The following is a 17,994-nucleotide window of genomic DNA, read 5'->3' as shown; positions in this document are numbered from 1 at the left end:
CTGTGCCCTACCATGCCTCCTAACATTCACTCATTCCGCATGTGAGATTAGTGGTTATCTTCCTCACTTTCCACGGTTGAAACACTGCTGAATCCTTGCTTGTCTGTGGCTGCTAAACCCTGCAATCTCCTGGTCCATTCAAGTCTTGCTGCCCTTGCCAGTCCTTCCTCACAGCCGGTATCCCTCCAAGTCAGGGTGGTTGTTGGAAGGCTCCTTCCCTGTGAAAGTCCCCATGGCCTAACAGTTTGGTAATCATTGTAAACCACACATAAAACAATTAAATATTAGAGTACACAGCAGGGGTGGCTCGTCCATAATGAGCGATGGTGTGCCAACCCGCCACCCATTATTGACAAACCAAGTGAGCCTAATGAAAACACTGAGCGTTCCCTAGGCTGCAACAGGCAAATTAAGGAGGGCTTCTGAACTATATAGGGAAACATGTTTTCTCTTTGACAGATTTCAAGCCCTTGTCACCACTAGCCAATTGTCCATCAAGGATGGGGGTGTTTTGCTTCCTTAGCCTTTCATGGCCCATTGGGGAATCAGACTGGGGTACTGCAGGGCTAAATGTGGATGGGGGGGGGGGCGCATACTGAAAATGCAAAGGCCCAGGGGCAGCGTGATGGAGGCACTCTTGTTCCACTGGAGATATACAGACATCAGCAAGCTCTCCCTGCTTCCTTTTTCCCTTTGTGTGGGAGCCGGTACCCATTGTGGCAGGTGGCGCATTAATGGTAAAGCCAGCATACGTGCTCGTACATGGCCATACTCTCATCCATTGGTGCAGCAAGTCTGGACAGGTTTTCTTACTGTGGTATGCCCATTTATTTTACTGGCAACACCAGCAGGTCTATGTTCTTTATTGGGGATACTAGCATATATTGCAGAACTAGCAGTATACCTCCTCCAAAAGCTGCCGCCATTGTGTGCCTTCAGAGCTCCGCATGGACATCTGACCCTCCTGCATTAGCTCCAGCACAAGGTAAGCTCAACCCACTTCAGTTTTGCTAGTAAACAGTACTATGCCTTGTGATTGTGCCCCACCTGACTGTCACACCTCCAAGATGTTATCACCCGCCCCACACCCTTTGATCACACATTTCCCAACTCCTCGTCTTTCACGTTCTATCCGCTCCTCCCTGACTAATCATACCATGCTGCAAATATCCTGCAGTTTACGGATCCTATTTTTCAGCCTTGGCAGCTACGCTACCTCTAATCTTACAAGCCAAGAACGCTGCTACCTGTTCCTACCCCATTTCTACCTAGACTCACCCATTTCTCAGCTCATCTCCCGCATGACCTCTCAGGACCACACCCATCCAGCCCTCTTTCAACTAATACACACCCTTACTTAGACCACGCATTTCATTCCATCCACCATTCCGCCGTACCATAATCATTAATCCCCCATCCTACTCCCAAAGCCAGCCATAGTGCAAACTTTACCTTGTCAAGGTGCTGAAAGACTAGCCAAACTGCGCACTAGAACTGTACCGCATGAGCTCCCACGTGGTATCTCCTTCACAGGAATCCTACAAGCCCACTGCATCTCCTCATGCACCCTACCTTTAGACCACCCCCCATCTCCACACCAACCGCCCATCCTACTCATTAAGGAATCCCATCGTAATAAGTCTACATCTTAAAGGGGCGCTGATTAATGCTCGCTCACTATGCGCTCATGCCACCAACATCCACAACCTCTTTGTGGAATACCTTCTCGACTTTGTGACGGTCACAGAATCTTGGTTACATAGTGCCGCAGGACCATCCCTCCCTCTACCACCTGAATACTCTATCCTTAGACCTGTCAGATTGGACAAACCTGGTGATAATGTTGCCCTTATCGCTAAAACTTTGTTGGCATTTAGGGAGATCCCAACCACCCCCTTCAGCCTGGATACACAGTTCTTTTGACCAAACTTCTCCTTAACCCCCAAACCACCATCAATATGCCATCTACCGCCAGCCCAAAAATCAGAATTTCCCTGAAATGGACATCCCCTTCCTCCTCACACCTCTCATCAAACCTTCCACCAAATTGCTCCTGCTAGCCGATTTTAACCTAGGCTTCAATGACATTGCTGAGACCCAAGCCACTGACCTTACGAACTCACTAGAGACTATAAACTTTATCCAGGCCATCAACTCACCCCACGCATGCAAAGGAAGCACCTTGGACTGGCTCCTCACACTAAATACGTCTGTTAATATCACGTCGATTTTTCCTGTGCACTGGTCCGACTACTGTCATTGAGTTCTGTTTCTCCCACTCGCAGACTGTTAACAAACCTGCAATAGTCCTGCCACGCACACTCTCGTGCAATACACATAGAATCAGAGAAGAAAGCCTTGCTCCAATACTGCTCAAACACCTCTCCTTACCTTCCCCACCTCCTAATGAACCAAAGACCCACTGCTCCCGAATCTCAACTGCCCTTACAAACACCATTGACCAACACACACCTAAGTCAAACATTTATTTGATTTACTGCACTTTTTTTCCTTGCACAAATAAATGCAAGGGGAGACCCCATGCAGGCCAACTCCACATCCCCCATTCCTAATTAATACCACTACCATCTATAATTGTGCAAAAAAGTGCAGAATTCGGCAAAGAAAGCTTACATTTTGGGTTTTTCAGTAAAAGTGTTCGACATTTTCGTTCTAACCCAGTGTAATCCAGGTACTTTTTAGTTAAAAAGAAATTGGGAGGTTGGAGACTCATCCTAGACATTAGGGTCCTCCACAAGTTCCTCAAATCCCAAACTTTCCGAATGATAACCCTGCAGCAAGGTTTCTCTGAACTGCAGAAACAGGATTTTCTGACGTCCGTGGATCTAAAGGATGCATCTACATCCTTATTCATCAAAAACACAGCTGAATACCTGTGCTTCTTGGTGGCAAGGCACCACTGCCAGTTCAAGGCTCTGCATTTCGGATTCCAGTTAGTCCCGAGGCTCTTCACCAAATGCCTGGCCTGGTGGTGGCACACCTTTATCGCGCAGATACACACGTCTACCCGCACCTAGACTGAACTGGAAAGACACGATCCTGCTAACACGGCAGTTTAAGGTTTCCCTGCGCTGGTGGTCGATCCGGACACATCTCATCCAAGGCACTCCCTTTCACCCTCCTCCACATAAAGTCACCGTCACGACGGACGCCTCCCTGGAGGGCTGGGGTGCACATACAGGAAATCTACATGTCAAGGGTCTTTGAACACACGAGGAGAAAACTCTACATATCAATCTTTTGGAGTTGTGTGCAGTTTTTTGGGCCCTAAATCTTTCCTTCCTGTGCTCAGCGGTCAGGTGGTTACGGATCTTTACGGACACCATCACCACAATGTTCTATTGCCACAAGCAGGGGACACCAATAGCTCTCTCTTTCCACTTAAGCACAAGCATTGGGTCCTGGAGCAAGACATGTTCCTCCTTCCCTACCGCCTGCCAGGTGTTCAGAACGCGATGGCGGATTCCCTCTGCAGGGAGCTCAACTCCTGGCACGAATGGGAACTACATGAGGCTCAACTCTGCCAAATCATCCGTCTGTGGGGCACCCCAGACATTGCCCCTTTCACACCCACTGCAACAAGAGATGCATGGCTCATATTGCTACTTTACGTGCTCTATGCCAAAATCTGAAGATGCCCTCCAGGGGTGGAGCTAAGGAAGCCCTTTCTATTGGCTGTGGGAACATTACCCAAAATGACTAGGCTAGAGCGCAAAGTGATTGAAGTTTGTTTTAAAAAATAATATGCTATATGTTACTGAAGATTCCCAGCCTGACAAGGGAGAATATTAATGCAGCATGTGAATCTATGTACGATATCAATTCTGGAGAACAGGATTTACAGGTAAGTAACGTATTCCTTATGGTAAAGTAGCAGCAGCATAATTTATAAACAACCCAATTAAAAAGCACTATAATCTGTTCAAGACATCAGCAGTTCATTTGGCCATTTAAAGTCTTATGCATCTGGCAATAGAAATATTCCATGATTTTGTTTATTGAAAGTTTTAATTTTCATGTGGTGGGAGAGGATTGTCTAGAACAGGGTTTTTCCAATCCCAGGCCCGAGGGCCGGAAACATGTCGGATTCTCAAAATATCCCTCTATCTAATATTCATGAGATGAATCTGCATAAAATTATTCAAAATGTATGCACATTTATCTGCATGAATATTAATGAGGGATATCCTGAAAACCCGTCAGGATTCTGGCCCTCGGGACCTGGAGTTGGACAACCCTGGTCTAGAACATGTTGGGTCATCAGAAGCTGCAAGATGTGTTCATTGTAAATTCTGCTTTTGCAGCGTCTTCAGTCAATCAGGGCAGGGCCAGCCCACGCAACAGGGCATGTACAACAACATGAGCATCACAGTGTCTATGGCAGGAGGAAACACGAGTGTCCCGAACATGAACCAGATGACGGGGCAGATGCAAATGAATTCCATGCAAATGCCATCATTGAATTCCATGTGCTCAGAACAGGTAGGTGAATCAGTGCCCTGGCACCTCTCAAGTATTGTGTCAAATGTAATCAAGGATATTAGTGTTTACATAAACTTTTAGTAGTGCAGAAAAACAGCCTCATTTTAAAAGAGTAAAGGTCTTCACTAATAGTTAAACAGCGTTTTCCTTGTGAACAATTTCTGTGTGGTCAGTACAGTGCCAATTATATGTCTGTTAGGAAAGTGACTTCTTAATTAAGTAGGAACATTGATTAGGTAGACAGAGAGACTAAAACCCAGGTATGCATTTAAAATGTGCTTGCATGTGTGGACTTTGAATAGTAGATGTAAACATCAGGAGTAATACTCCATAACGTTCTACAGGGTAAAGAAGAACATGAGTGTCAGGATATGTAGTATATTGTTAACACCATGCCATTGCATTTAAATGCTGATTGGATGTCTGTATTGTTCTGTAAACTGCAACAGCCGTGGTTACATGTTTTTCTAGATAAAATATGTATGATGATGCAGCACCAGGCATGGTGACTTCTCTAGGTATATATTTGTAACGTTTTCTCACACACACCTGATGTGAAAATACAGTCCCTGCTGTAGAGCCAATGCCTCGAAGATTGCATTAGGGGGTATCTCTAAAAGGCACTCAGGAGTTGATAGCAAAGCTGGTGTCTGCCCAGGACCAGTGTAAAGAAAACATCACTTTTGACAAAACTACTTTCTCTGTGGAGACAGAACCTTTTGTTGGTGTGACTCTTATTTTCTACCTATATTATTTGTACATTGTTAGTTAACAAAGTAAATGTTCATGCCAGAGCACATCAAGATAATCCTTTCAGCGACCATTCATCCCCCACTAGTAGACCTGCAATCGGCTTGTTTTGAAGGTCTCCCCAGACCATGTTCAGTGAGATGAAAACCACCTTTTCTTTTTGTAAATATCTGTATTCTATTTTTGCAGAACAACATGGCCCATTATATGGTAGTGTATGATATTGAGCTATTCTCAGTTTTTTAATACACAACAATACAGTAGAGTAGATAAGTGATCTTTTTGGACAGTGTTAAAAGCAGTAGCTCCATAAAACAGGATAACATCCTGATTTATCTAGTCCGAAAGATTCCCCTGTCATATTTTCAGTGCCAATCAGAAATCACGTGGATTAACATTTCTTTGTACACCAAAAACTAGTCAGTCTACTCCAAACTATTTCTCTCTATTTACCTTGGCATGATTCACCAAGGTGACCAGAGTGTTTAGGTGTGTGTTTGTGGGTATTCTTCATAAATGCTGTATTTTTTCCATTGCCCATCTGTCAGACTACAAAACGGCGAGTGGAGCCACTTGCACTGGTTTCAAAAAGCCTGTCATGGACACCTTGTGTATCCCCTCCGAGAGGTTTTAAAAAACTACAATAAGATGCATTATTTTCTCCCAGATTCTGTGGATTGTTGTCCAATTCATGTTCTGTCTCCTGTTCCCTCCCCTCAACACTCTCCTCACCTGAGCTACTTGTCTCTGAACCAGCCTGATATAGATGGCGTCGGCTGAGGTAATCCTTTTCCTTCTTTGGAGGTATTTGCCTGCCTCGGGGAGAAGCCACAGTGACTGCCTGTTAAACAGCAGATCTGTGACTCCTGTCCCGAGGGAAGCCAAGCGTGAGGGGAAAAAAGCCCAAAGGCTAAAAAAAAACCTTTGTATCAGCCAACGTGATGGTGAAGTCCAGATTCTGCTGTGAGTATGCCAGAAGTATCTCCTGCACAAGTACTGATACGTGGCAAGCCATTTGAAAGTGGGGAGTAATTGGCGAAGAAACTCCTTACTAAGCAGAGTAAATTCAGAGTCCTCTGCCCAATGGGCCGGAGCAGAAAAGGCAAAGTCGGACAAAGGACACCAAAAGGAAGGCAGCGGAAAGGGAAAAAAGGACTGGAGAAATAGCCCCAGAAAGGGAGCAAAGAAGGACGGAGGAAGCCTGGAGAAAACAGAGGATCTGAGAGCAGGGAGAAAAAGGGACGGAGAAGCCAGAAGAACACAGAGAAAGACAGCGCTTCGTTGTGAATCGAAAGCAGAGAGAAATAACTAGCGCTTTAACCAAAGGGAGCGAGTACGCTGGACGGTTGCAACGCGCAGAGGCCCGGGAGAGAGGAAACTAAGTACCTCCCCGGGCGGCCATTTTGGAAATGAACTAGACCGGTATCTCACGTAGGAAAAAACGTGACGGAACCTTCAATGGCGGCATGGCCGGTGGAGCAACCTCCAACGCGGCCACAACTTCCAGCAGCCACGCTGCATGACAATTGTATAGCACTCCTACAATAAGCCATTGACACAATTTGCGCGCACTTTCTCAAACGGTTAGTTGATGCTGAGGGCTATATTTCCATGCTCCACTTTGGGCCCAATACCATTTTATTTAAACCATGAAGTCTTTGTCTGCTTAATCTACAAAAACCTGCAGAGGTATCCCTTTCATCTTTGGAGAATATTTTGTTTTTTATATGCAACATTTTCACAATGCTATTATTAACAAGCTCGTTTTGCACACAGTCAACATTATTTGATTCAACAGCATACAACATAGGCAGAACTTTCAATGAAGACATGTCACCTATCGGTCTGACCAAATGGGGGTGGCAGAAGTAGAAAAACAGGGCAATGTGGGGAAACCGCACAACAATATGCACATACTTCATTAAGCGACAAGCAGATTGCTTCATACTCTTCTATTTGTGAAACCCTCTGGCATGTTTGTTTTACAAAACCTTGAGGCCAGTTATCCACATTTGAATTTTTACCATGTCTTCCAAACAATGGGGTCAACTCACAGGATCTCCTTTCTGGAACATTCAGTAAGTGGAGCATCGAGGAACATTTCAATTTCTGGGATACCAAGAACTTTTATAATGCTTAGAATTGAATGGGAGACCATGTGTGAGACCCATCACCGTTTCGCAGTGAGTCCTAATTCAAGCCTTCACTGGGGATGCAACTCTGCGTATTGTGGTCCCTGGGAGTTACTAAGACTCACACGACAGGGTAACCCATAGATGTTCTATAGTCCTTTCCCAGAGCAGGGCCTGCCCCTGCTTGGCTGGCTGTATTGCTAAGTGGCTGGTAGCAGCCTATTGTGTGTTATTTATTTTGAATGGTTGCAGACATTTTTCCAGAAGCTTGTTCCCTGAAGGTCACCCTAAAAAGGCAAATATATTTTATAAGTTCATTCAGACTCCCACTACACCTTGTTTAGGAAACATGGAAACCTGTTTACGACTATATATGGGCATAGCCTTGCTGAGACACGAGTTTGGGATCTCAGGGCAGCCATGGCTAGATCGGGCCAGTTGTGTAAATAGGACATTTGAGATTCAAGGCTGAATCCACACCATGTGTGTGTGCCTAGGAAGCTTGGAATATGGCCACCACCACCGATTGGTTGGACACAAAAAATGTAAAAGGTGCAGTCACTGTATTTGGAAGCTGAATGTATTGCACCCAAGATTCCTTGTTCGATCACAGGTTTACATCTCAAAGCACCTGGAGGAGGATGGTGGGATTGCTTGGGATTGCTGTCGTATGGTCCTGAACTCTGCAACCAAAGGCAGTGTTCCTGCTGCTACGGAATTCAGATTTCTTCACCAATCATGGGGCAATCAAATGAATGAATGCTTTCCGCGAACATACGGGACCTGGAGCTGGGCTGCTCCTCTTTTGGGCTCCCTGCTCTATGAATTTTTACCTGCTGGACCTTGCACTTCTCATATTGTTTCTGGAGCACCCACACCCATGAAGAACTGGTAATATGTAATGTCTGCAACCTTCAACGGCTCAAAGACTTCTCCTGCTAGGACTTTGTTGAATAGCAGGCTTTTTTTCTTCTGTGGCAAAATACCCTGCTTAAGTTTGTGTTGGTCCATGGGCTGGGTGCAACCAGAGCTAGTGGATGCTAGGCCAGAAGGAGGTATAACGAGGATCCCCAGACCATCCTCATTTGGTCCCTACTCTAAGGCAAGGGCATAGGAATATTCTCCCCCCCCTACCACGTATACAGATCTACTGGGCCCAACATGGGATAGTTGTAGGGACATGCCAAACCCCAACTGTCCTATCCATGTGCAGAACCACCAGGGGAGGAGGGTAGTTACAGGCCACACATTCCCCCATGCCTTATGCTAATATGCAGATCTGTGAAAATAGGAGCCACGGAGACCCTTACGCAACCCCTAACCCTACCAGGGTCCACTACAGAAAGAGGAGAAGTGTCTACCCCTTAAAAAGACTCCTTCCCATTAGGTGAACCATGTCATTCAAGCTTCCTATCTAGATCCAAACATCGAGCATAGGAAAAGGAAGCTACTCCCTTTACGTGAACGCACCATTTCAAAGTAATCAATTAGCAGGGGAATTCATTGTTCTCTGCAGCACTGCTGCTGGTGGAATCCTCTCATTGTAATTCACACTCGAGGATCCAGCAGAAGCCGAGAAAAGCTTTGAAAATGAGGCAAGGATTTGGGTAGAAATCACAAACTAAAAAAAAACAGTCCTCCTTTTCCCAACGTCTGAAGGATTACAGACTTCCAAGCCACCTGTTGAAGGTAACACAAATGCAGAAGACACATTTCCATGCTTAACAGAATATTTTCAAACTCCCAATTCACACATCTTGAGAATGGGCATCCAAACTCTTGCAGGCAATGTCAGCAGGACAGGAGGCGGAGGAAAGGAAGCAGTCTTCATTCCTGACCTCGGCCCTCCTAGAATTCAAGATGTGTGGTCTCTGTAAAGTTGCTCCTTTTTATCATAACTGCAACGCTTTTCCATTGGCTTTAGATTCACCTTGGGTGCAGCCATGTTTCCAAATTGCAACTTGTGCTCACTATTAAAACATTGACAGCTGCACTTTCCTATAATCACTGACCTTTTGGGTTTGCACCATTGAATAGCATTTGGTTGCCAAGAAGATAAAAAAATTCTAAAGCTGATTTTTGAACCCAATATTGTTTCTTCTGCATGCTTGCATGACGTCTGCTGAAGTCACTGCCCTGATCTCAAGTCCTAAAATGTTGCCTACTTGTTACTCTGCATATTTGTATATAACAAATATATTTGTCTTTAAATCTATTGAGTGGATTTGCCCTTATTATGTCCGCTATTGCATGTTCGACTGTACCTTTTTGCCGACTTTCTCCTTTCCTGAGAGTGAAGCCTTCACTGCTCAGTCAGCCTACTTCTATGAGAATCAGGGAAACTAAGGAAGAGGGCAAAGCCCTGCAGCCTAGTTTTGGGTCAGTCTTTTGTTGCCCTAAACATAGGACTTACTCCTAACAATCATACAGCTGTCTTAGGCGAATCAGAACTCTCCACTGCAAACAATAAAATTGCCATTACATTAGTAAAGATTGGGTTACTAAATATCGATGCTAGTGGGCATAGCCCAGCATATACACAACATTTTACTTTGGCTTTGTTTTAGCGATCCATAGTGTAGGGTGTGCAGAAAGAGTTCCCATCCATGCCTCACTTTTAAAACCAAATTAGCCTTCATGGTGAGTATTAGTGTTGACCATGTTAAAGACAGTCTAGATTTTGTCATGTCAGTTGTTCTGCTGTTCCAATTGCTCTGAGTTGCCCCCCATAGAGCCAAAGCTCACTGTCTAGAAGGTATGAGATCTCCTTCTTTATCCAACGAATAACCCAGCATCAGTCTTCACAGTCTGGGATGCCATCTTCTCCATAAAATATAGTCTTTCTCCAAGGATGGAGACATATTTATCGAGACAAATAGGATTTAGAAAATAATGGACTTGTGAATGGTATTTAAGTACAAAGCATTCCTGCTCCTTGTTTTCAAAAACCTGCCTAATAAATTAAAATTCTATTTTTTTAATTTTTGTATTTTGTTTTCGGTAAAGCCTGATCCTTGCTCAATTGGCACACACAGTGCCATGCAGTGACATTACAGATAACATAAGATAAATAAATGTAACATTGTTAGACATAACCAAAACCAGATATCACAATCGGTTCATAGGCCATATTATCTAGACATCTAAAGACCACTCCAAAGGTCTAACATTGTGGAGACCAATCTAAGCACTACAAGAGGTAAATTTAAAAATAGAGGAGCTATTACCGAGAAGGCCTGCTTCTGTGTCTAAGATTTAAAGGCCCTACAATCTGAAGGATTTGCCATCCCTGATGCCATGAAGCCTTTGCTACTCCCGCCAGTTACACTTTTGAAGACAGATTACTGGTTTGACCCACATTTTATAATTTATAAATCTAGCAACCCTGTTTGAAAAGGATTAGTGAGTCAACGAGTAGCCACTACCATAGGGGCAAAACCAGAGACGTACTGTCGAACTTAAGAGACATCGTTATCAAATGGACCATAGAGTGTAAGGCTCATTGTAGTGGTTACTGCGTCTCTTCGACAGTAACGAGTTCTGCCCATGAATGTACAAGAGTGCCAAACACTCAGTTGATCATAGAAACTGGCCAGGAAGAAGAGGTTTTATCTTCCCCAGGACACTGAATTGATATTGGGACATCTGGTACTTCTTTTGGACATTACATTTAAGGTAGTTTGGAATCGAGTAGAAAGTCCAAGACCCGAGCATAGTCATAACGAGAAGGAGTGAATCTCTGAAAAGTAAAGGCTGACATCCAAGGTTGAGCATGTTAAGTAGTTTTCTCAGAGCTGAATAAGAGAACGTCAGTCTTAGCTGAATTTCATTTACAAACTTGCCTTTGCCAGCCACAGCATAATGGCAGTTAGACAACTCCTAGTTGAAGGACTTTGGTGTACTGGTGAACTGTCGAAGGCCGAGGAGAGATCAAGTAGGATGAGGACAGAAGGGAGGTTAGAGTCTAGGTTAGAGAGGAGATCTTCACGGAGGTTCAGGAGAGCAGTTTCCATGGATACAACCAACAGATTCAGTGTGGGGATTAAGCTGGGAGATGGCTAGCTTTTCCAGGAGTTTAACCAGAATCTAAGTGATGGAGATCGGGCGATAATTAGCCGGAAGGGAGGGGTCGGCTGAGGGTTTCTTGAGAGGAGGGTGCACAAGAGAGTGCTTCAGGGTGGAGGGGAAGGTTCCAGAGATGAAAGAGGTGGTTAGAGAAGTCACCCAAGGCTGGAGCGAGGGTGTCAATGTGGTCCTTAATGGTTTTGGAAGAACAGGGGGAAACCTGTTTTGATGAGGTTTTCATAGATCAGACTTGTCTAGAAACCTCGTCGGGGGAGAAGAGAGGAAAGGCGGCGGGGGGCGGAGGAAGAGGAGAGAATGGAAGGAGAAGCTGAGAGGGTGGACAGGATGTCCTGGGTTTTAGAGATGAAGTGAGAAGCCAGGGCCGTACAGAGGGCCTGGGAAGGAACAGGAGAGGTAGAGAGTGCAGCTGGATTGGGCAGCTCCTTGCAGGTCCTGTACCCATGGTCCCTCACCTGTCAAGGTTCCTCAGATTGTATTTTTCCACCATTCTGGTCGATAGTTTGCAGAGTTCTTCTGCCTAACGCCTTTGGTTAATGTTAAAGGGTACTTGTACCGCGTCTTATGACCAGTAGTCCCCTGGCTCGCTGGCGGATCTGGATGGTGTGAGAAACCTAAGGGTATTCTCCCAAGTAGACCCAGAGAATCCCTTATTTAGGTGGCATGGGGAAGGGGCTGGCGCCCTCAGATCCTGAGCATGGGGTTATGCTCAGGGAGATGCCCCAGTTGAGACGTGGTATTATACTGTGTGACCAGAACTGAAGGACCGCTCAAGTGAGAGCACGTGAAACTCGCCCTGGGAGCTTTTCTTTTTACCTGCACAGCACTGCGAGCCCAGCGAGGCTCTTGCTGATCCGTTTTTCGCTTCCTGGAGGAGGCGGAGTCTGCAGCACTCACGTGACTCATCACGTAATCTTACAGCTGCATTTATTGACTGCTAAGCCGCCCCAAGTGGCGTGTGTGACCAGAACTGAAGGACCGCTCAAGTGAGAGCACGTGAAACTCGCCCTGGGAGCTTTTCTTTTTACCTGCATAGCAATGCGAGCCCAGCGAGGCTCTTGCTGGTCCGTTTTTTTGCTTCCTGGAGGAGGCAGAGTCTGCAGCACTCACGTGACTCATCACGTGATCTTACAGCTGCATTTACTGACGGCTAAACCACCCTTGCAGCGTAAGCCCTGGTGGCAGAAGGGCTGGTGCTGTTAGGCTGTTTGGCTGCTTTGGTGCAAAAGCAAGATGCGGAAATCACCACCGAACTGACCAAGCCGCCCTAAAACACCAACCACGTTTATTCATAATCCTATAGGGATACTTTTATACAAACTAGTGGAGACTGCGGGCAAACAGCCTTTGATCCACCATAAGAAACTATGCATTGGGACGCACATACAGGAGACAGACCCTGAAACTGCCAACTTACAACATAGTATCTCAAAGGGAAGCCAACAGACACGGCAAGTAACACACGCTATATAGCAGCCAGCAAAAAAAAATAATAATTTAGAAACATATTTTAGATAAGGGAAAATATATTTCCCAGTAGCAGAAAGCTCAAGAAAGCTTTACTCTTTTAAATAAAGCGCGGAAAAACCGTTGAATTAACCCCCCCCGCACAAGAATCTTAGAAGAAAGATAATGGAGACGCCAGAACTACAACACATGCATATCAAACCATACGGAAGCAACAAAAACACAACCCCTAGAGAATCTAACACCGAAGACATACCCAGATGTATGGAAAGCGGCGATAAAATAAGCGCAGCAACAGACATAAGCCAACCAACTGCACCCACAAATGAACATGAGAGAAACACCAGCGGATCGTCATCCCCAATCACGAAAGAAGACACAAATGAATATACGCCAAATGAACAGACACATAGCACCCCAGAACTACAAGAGGAGACTGAAACTAAAAGAGAAAATGAGCAGATCGCTACAGGAGATCCAAGACCCATAGTGAAGGAGACCCTGAGTGATGAACGAAACAGCATAACAACCTCTGTTCAAGAAAAAGAAAAGAAAATAAAACGCAAGCAAGAAAGGACAAAGAAATAAATAAAGCTGAGAAGGTACAAGAGCCGCTGGCGATACAAAAAGGAAAGGACGAAAAAGAAAGAAAACACATAACCCAGCAAGAAAAAGCAGCCAAAGCACAAAAGAGATGGCAGGCTCTGTATGAAAGTCGCAGACATTCTCAACAACTCGACGCCAAGAAAAATGAACAGACAAATCTCAAAACTGCAAGACTATCTCTGGATATAACCGAAATTGAAAACCTAATGAGGAATCACGAAAGAAGAAAAGAGGTCTTTGGCAGTACATCATCATCCGCAAGGAAAAAAGAGACAGACACCTTGATTCGAAAGCAACAAAAAGGAAATGATTTAACATCAAAGGATCAAGAAAATATAGACAGAGATAGAAGCTTGCAAAACAATAATGATTGGCCAGCCGACTTCGAGGAAACACAAAGTCCAAACCCAGAAACACTAGACAAATGCAGATGCAATCACCATAATGAGCAAGAGATAGCATCTATACCAACTTCAATGCTAGACCTACAAAATATGTTGATAACAACTACAACACAATCATTATTGCCATACATGAAGCTACAAGAGTCCTTGGTTGATTCAATAAAAGATCAAACAACACTCACTGCATTGATACATTCTAAACAAAGCTATCTAGAACAATGCATGAATAAAATCCTGGAGGGACTTGAAATCGAAGCACAAAATAGCCATTTATGGCAAACAAGGTTATTTGACATCGCACGCAGCGAAAGAGCCGAAAAAACAGATTTGACCCATGCATTAATCACAATGATGACAACAGTGAACAGAGAAAAACCAATGCAGATGTCGCTTTGTTTGTACTGTGATGATTTGGTAGAGACGACACAACAAGAAATGGCAGAGAACAGCGAATTTACAAAGGCATCAGAAAGACAAGAAGCAAAAAGCAAGATCTCCCCCGAAGAAACAAACATAATTGTCCTAACCGGGGAACCTCTAAAAGAGACGAAGACAAACAACCATATAGACAGAGTCAAAGAAAAAAAGGGCAAACCAATCAATGATAAGAGACCCATACTTGAACCGAAAAAAATAGAAAAGTACGAAATCTTTATAAAAGGAAACAGGACACAACCGAACAAAGAACAGGATAAAACAGGAAATGCCCCAAAAAAAAGAAAGCAAAGAGGCTTGCGCACCTTCCTAAGAAACTTAACAAACCCCGCAAAAGAACCTCAACCAAAAACGAATAATAAAACACAGCAGAACAAAAAATGATTACAGCACAATAAACAAGACAACTTTGAACCTAAAGAGAAAATGAAAATCGCAGACCACAAAGTCGAGGACACAGAATTAGACAAACTAATCAATCTATCAACATATATGGAAGATGAAATCAATCAATCAGAAGAAGCCCAAATTGAAATTGCAGAGGCATCCTTGATTACGCTGGACGAATACGAAGAACAACAACTAGAAGAAGATCAAACCCAAGAAAGATCAAGATACGAAATGACACTTGATGAGATATCAAAAATCGAATGGGAAGATGACAATGAATTAACATCAGGCTTGAATAATCAATTCATACCGACAAGGGGACATCCAAACAATAACGATAAGAACAAAATAACCCCTGGCCAAACAGAAAAAGCAATAAAATTACCTACATTCGTCCACCCGCAAAGCCAACAAATGGAAAAAGCTGATAAGAAAATAAAATTAAAAAGAATAATAACAAGAAGTGACAACTTAATAATGAACCGCACTAATGTTCTAAGATTGATACAAGCGATCCCAAATATGAAAGAAATCGTAACGAAAGATATACTAACAGTAGAATTCTGCGATGACATCACAACAGACCAAGTGAAGATCACCTTTGATACCGAAAAAACATTGAACAGAATGATAGCTAATAAACCAATTTTCAATCAGCTAGGTTTTGAACTAACTCTGATCGAAGAACTGCCAAACATAGCGAGGAAAAAACAAACAGCAAACTGGAGACAGTCAGGGGTTAATGAAAGTATATATGAAAGGGGTGATGAATACGAAAGCACACCACCTGAGCACGAGAATGAAGAGCATATGCGCGAGACAAGAACAAATGATAATAAAGAATATCAAAACCAACACGAGCTCTATAGAAAATATGGAGGATACAAGAAGAGCCAACAACAGGTAGAGAAGAAATCTATAACCGAAGAAGATAACAATCAAAGGAAGACAAGATGTACAACACCACATTATGCTCATGGAACACCAGGGGACATAGCCACCTATTCAATACAACGAATCCGACTCTCATAATGGCTGACATAATCTGCATCCAAGAATCATGGATAACACAACAACCTATATCCAACGGCTATACAATAATAATGAAACCAGCAATTCAAAAACAAAAGGGCAGACCGTCCTCTGGACTTCTAAGCATAATTAAAAATAGGCGAAACATCGACATAGTAGAATATGAAAATCTAAATCCGTGGATTCAAATTACAATACTCAAGTACAAAACGGAAAACAAAGAGAAAGAATTTCCATCGACGAATCATAAGAAGGACCGCATATGGGCACTAATGAATATATACTGGAACCCGGCAAGCATAACGCATGAGAAATTTATAGACATGGTAGCATCAGCAATAGACAACACCAAAGGAAAATACAATGAGATAGAATTTATAATATGTGGAGACTTAAATATCCACATATTTAATAAAAAAGGGGAAGAACTAGATGAATCTCATCTCTCGCCCCGAGCCAAATGCTGGACCAAGGAATTAAGATGCAGGAACCTGAGAAGATCGGATAGCCTCGACATAACAACCGGAAGGCAAAAAGAAACCTGGGCAAGGGTTAACTCCACTGCCATAATCGATTTCTATATACATGACCAAAGATATACATGAAGAATTGAGCGAATCCTCAAACATCAAAACAGAAGCGAGCGAGCATTACATAATGAAAAGGTCATGGAACACTAGGAAAATGCCCAATGACAAAATAAACCCAACAAAAATTGAAATAAACAACGGAAAAAACAGATTAAGAATTGGAAAAAAAACAATGGAAGAACTACCAAATATAATGAACAACTCAACACTAGATGAATTCCAAAAAATTAATTATGGATGGTTGCTTTTACCAGACAGATCCCAGAATACATCAAATGGTAAGCAACTAACAAAGAAACACAATTATGCATACAACGAGAAAATAATAATAAAGAAAAGAGAACTGAAAACAAAAATAAAATTGATAATGAAACAAAATCTACCAGAAAAATATAAGGAAATCAAAACTGCAAAACAACAATATAGAAATTGGACTACGAACAACAAAGCTATGATAATGCATGATGACGCAGAGAAGATGCTCCGGAGACTAAAAAATAAAAACACGAGACAACTATGGGCGTTACAGCATGATCAAACACAAATACAAAACAGCCTGATCACTGACGTTCCAGAAGCAAGATGGACGGAATACTTCACAGAGATCTATGGAAATAACTCACCAAAAGAAAAAATCCATAAAATACAACAAACAGTATGGCAATGGGAATGGGACCACGAAGATCTACAAAAGGCAATACGTACTCTAAACATCTCCAGAGCCCAGGCCCAGACGGCCTCTCTAATATGGTAATCAAGCAGAATCTGGCAGTCTGGGTAGCGATCTGTGAGAGCATATTCAAGATGATACAAAACACAAAAAAGATCCCAAACACATGGAAACAAGCCATAATAATACCCATATTCAAACACGGCTCCACAAAAGAACCGCAAAACTACCGACCTTTGGCTCTACTCGATCCTTTGGGGAAGATATTCGCAAAACTAATACTAGGAAAACTGGACAGATGGGCAAACAAAGAAAAGAAATACGCAACAAGACAAACTGGATTCATCAAAACACTAGGCACCAATATTAATCTATTTCTACTAAACATACTGAAACATGAAGCCATAAGAACAAAAACGCAAATATATGCTGCCTTTGTTGATTTACGGCTGGCTTTCGACTCCATGAGTAGAGACAATCTATGGGAAAAACTAAATGCATGGAAGTGTCCAACTGATATCATCGAACCTATCAAACTCTTATACGACGACACCAGTATAAAAGTTAGATTATCGAGAGATGGCTCACTCACGGAACAAATAAGAACATGGAATGGCCTGAAACAAGGATGCCCATTGGTAGCCACTCTATTTCACCTGTACATGGCAGACCTTGAAATAAATATCTATACTCCTCAAATAAACCCTCCCAAAATAAATAACACAGCGATACCCTGCATTATGTACACAGATGATATAGTGCTCCTGGCAAAAACACAGAGAGGATTACAGATTGCACTAGAAAAACTAGAAGAATACATGATAAAGAACAAACTAAAAATAAATACGCAGAAAACTAAAATCATGTTACTAAAGAAAGAAAATAAGATCAATCGACAGCTCCCCTCCTTTTGTATAGGAAAGGAAAGTATG

General features: G+C 43.1%; 1 protein-coding gene across 6 annotated transcripts in view; it reads left to right on the top strand.

Annotated features, from left to right (window-relative positions):
- NCOA1 (nuclear receptor coactivator 1) overlaps window positions 1-17,994 on the top strand; it is a 1,575,181-nt gene that overhangs the window by 1,523,209 nt on the left and 33,978 nt on the right. For all 6 annotated transcript variants that reach the window (XM_069605680.1, XM_069605681.1, XM_069605685.1 and 3 more), the window contains one exon: window positions 4,326-4,503. In XM_069605680.1, the coding sequence (XP_069461781.1) occupies window positions 4,326-4,503 (178 nt within the window). The remainder of the gene's footprint in view (window positions 1-4,325; window positions 4,504-17,994) is intronic.

The sequence above is a fragment of the Ambystoma mexicanum genome, chromosome 4p (genome assembly GCF_040938575.1).
Source record: "Ambystoma mexicanum isolate Mex_15411 chromosome 4p, UKY_AmexF1_1, whole genome shotgun sequence".
Taxonomy (NCBI): Eukaryota; Metazoa; Chordata; class Amphibia; order Caudata; family Ambystomatidae; genus Ambystoma; species Ambystoma mexicanum.
This window is presented reverse-complemented; position numbering and strand designations above follow the sequence as displayed.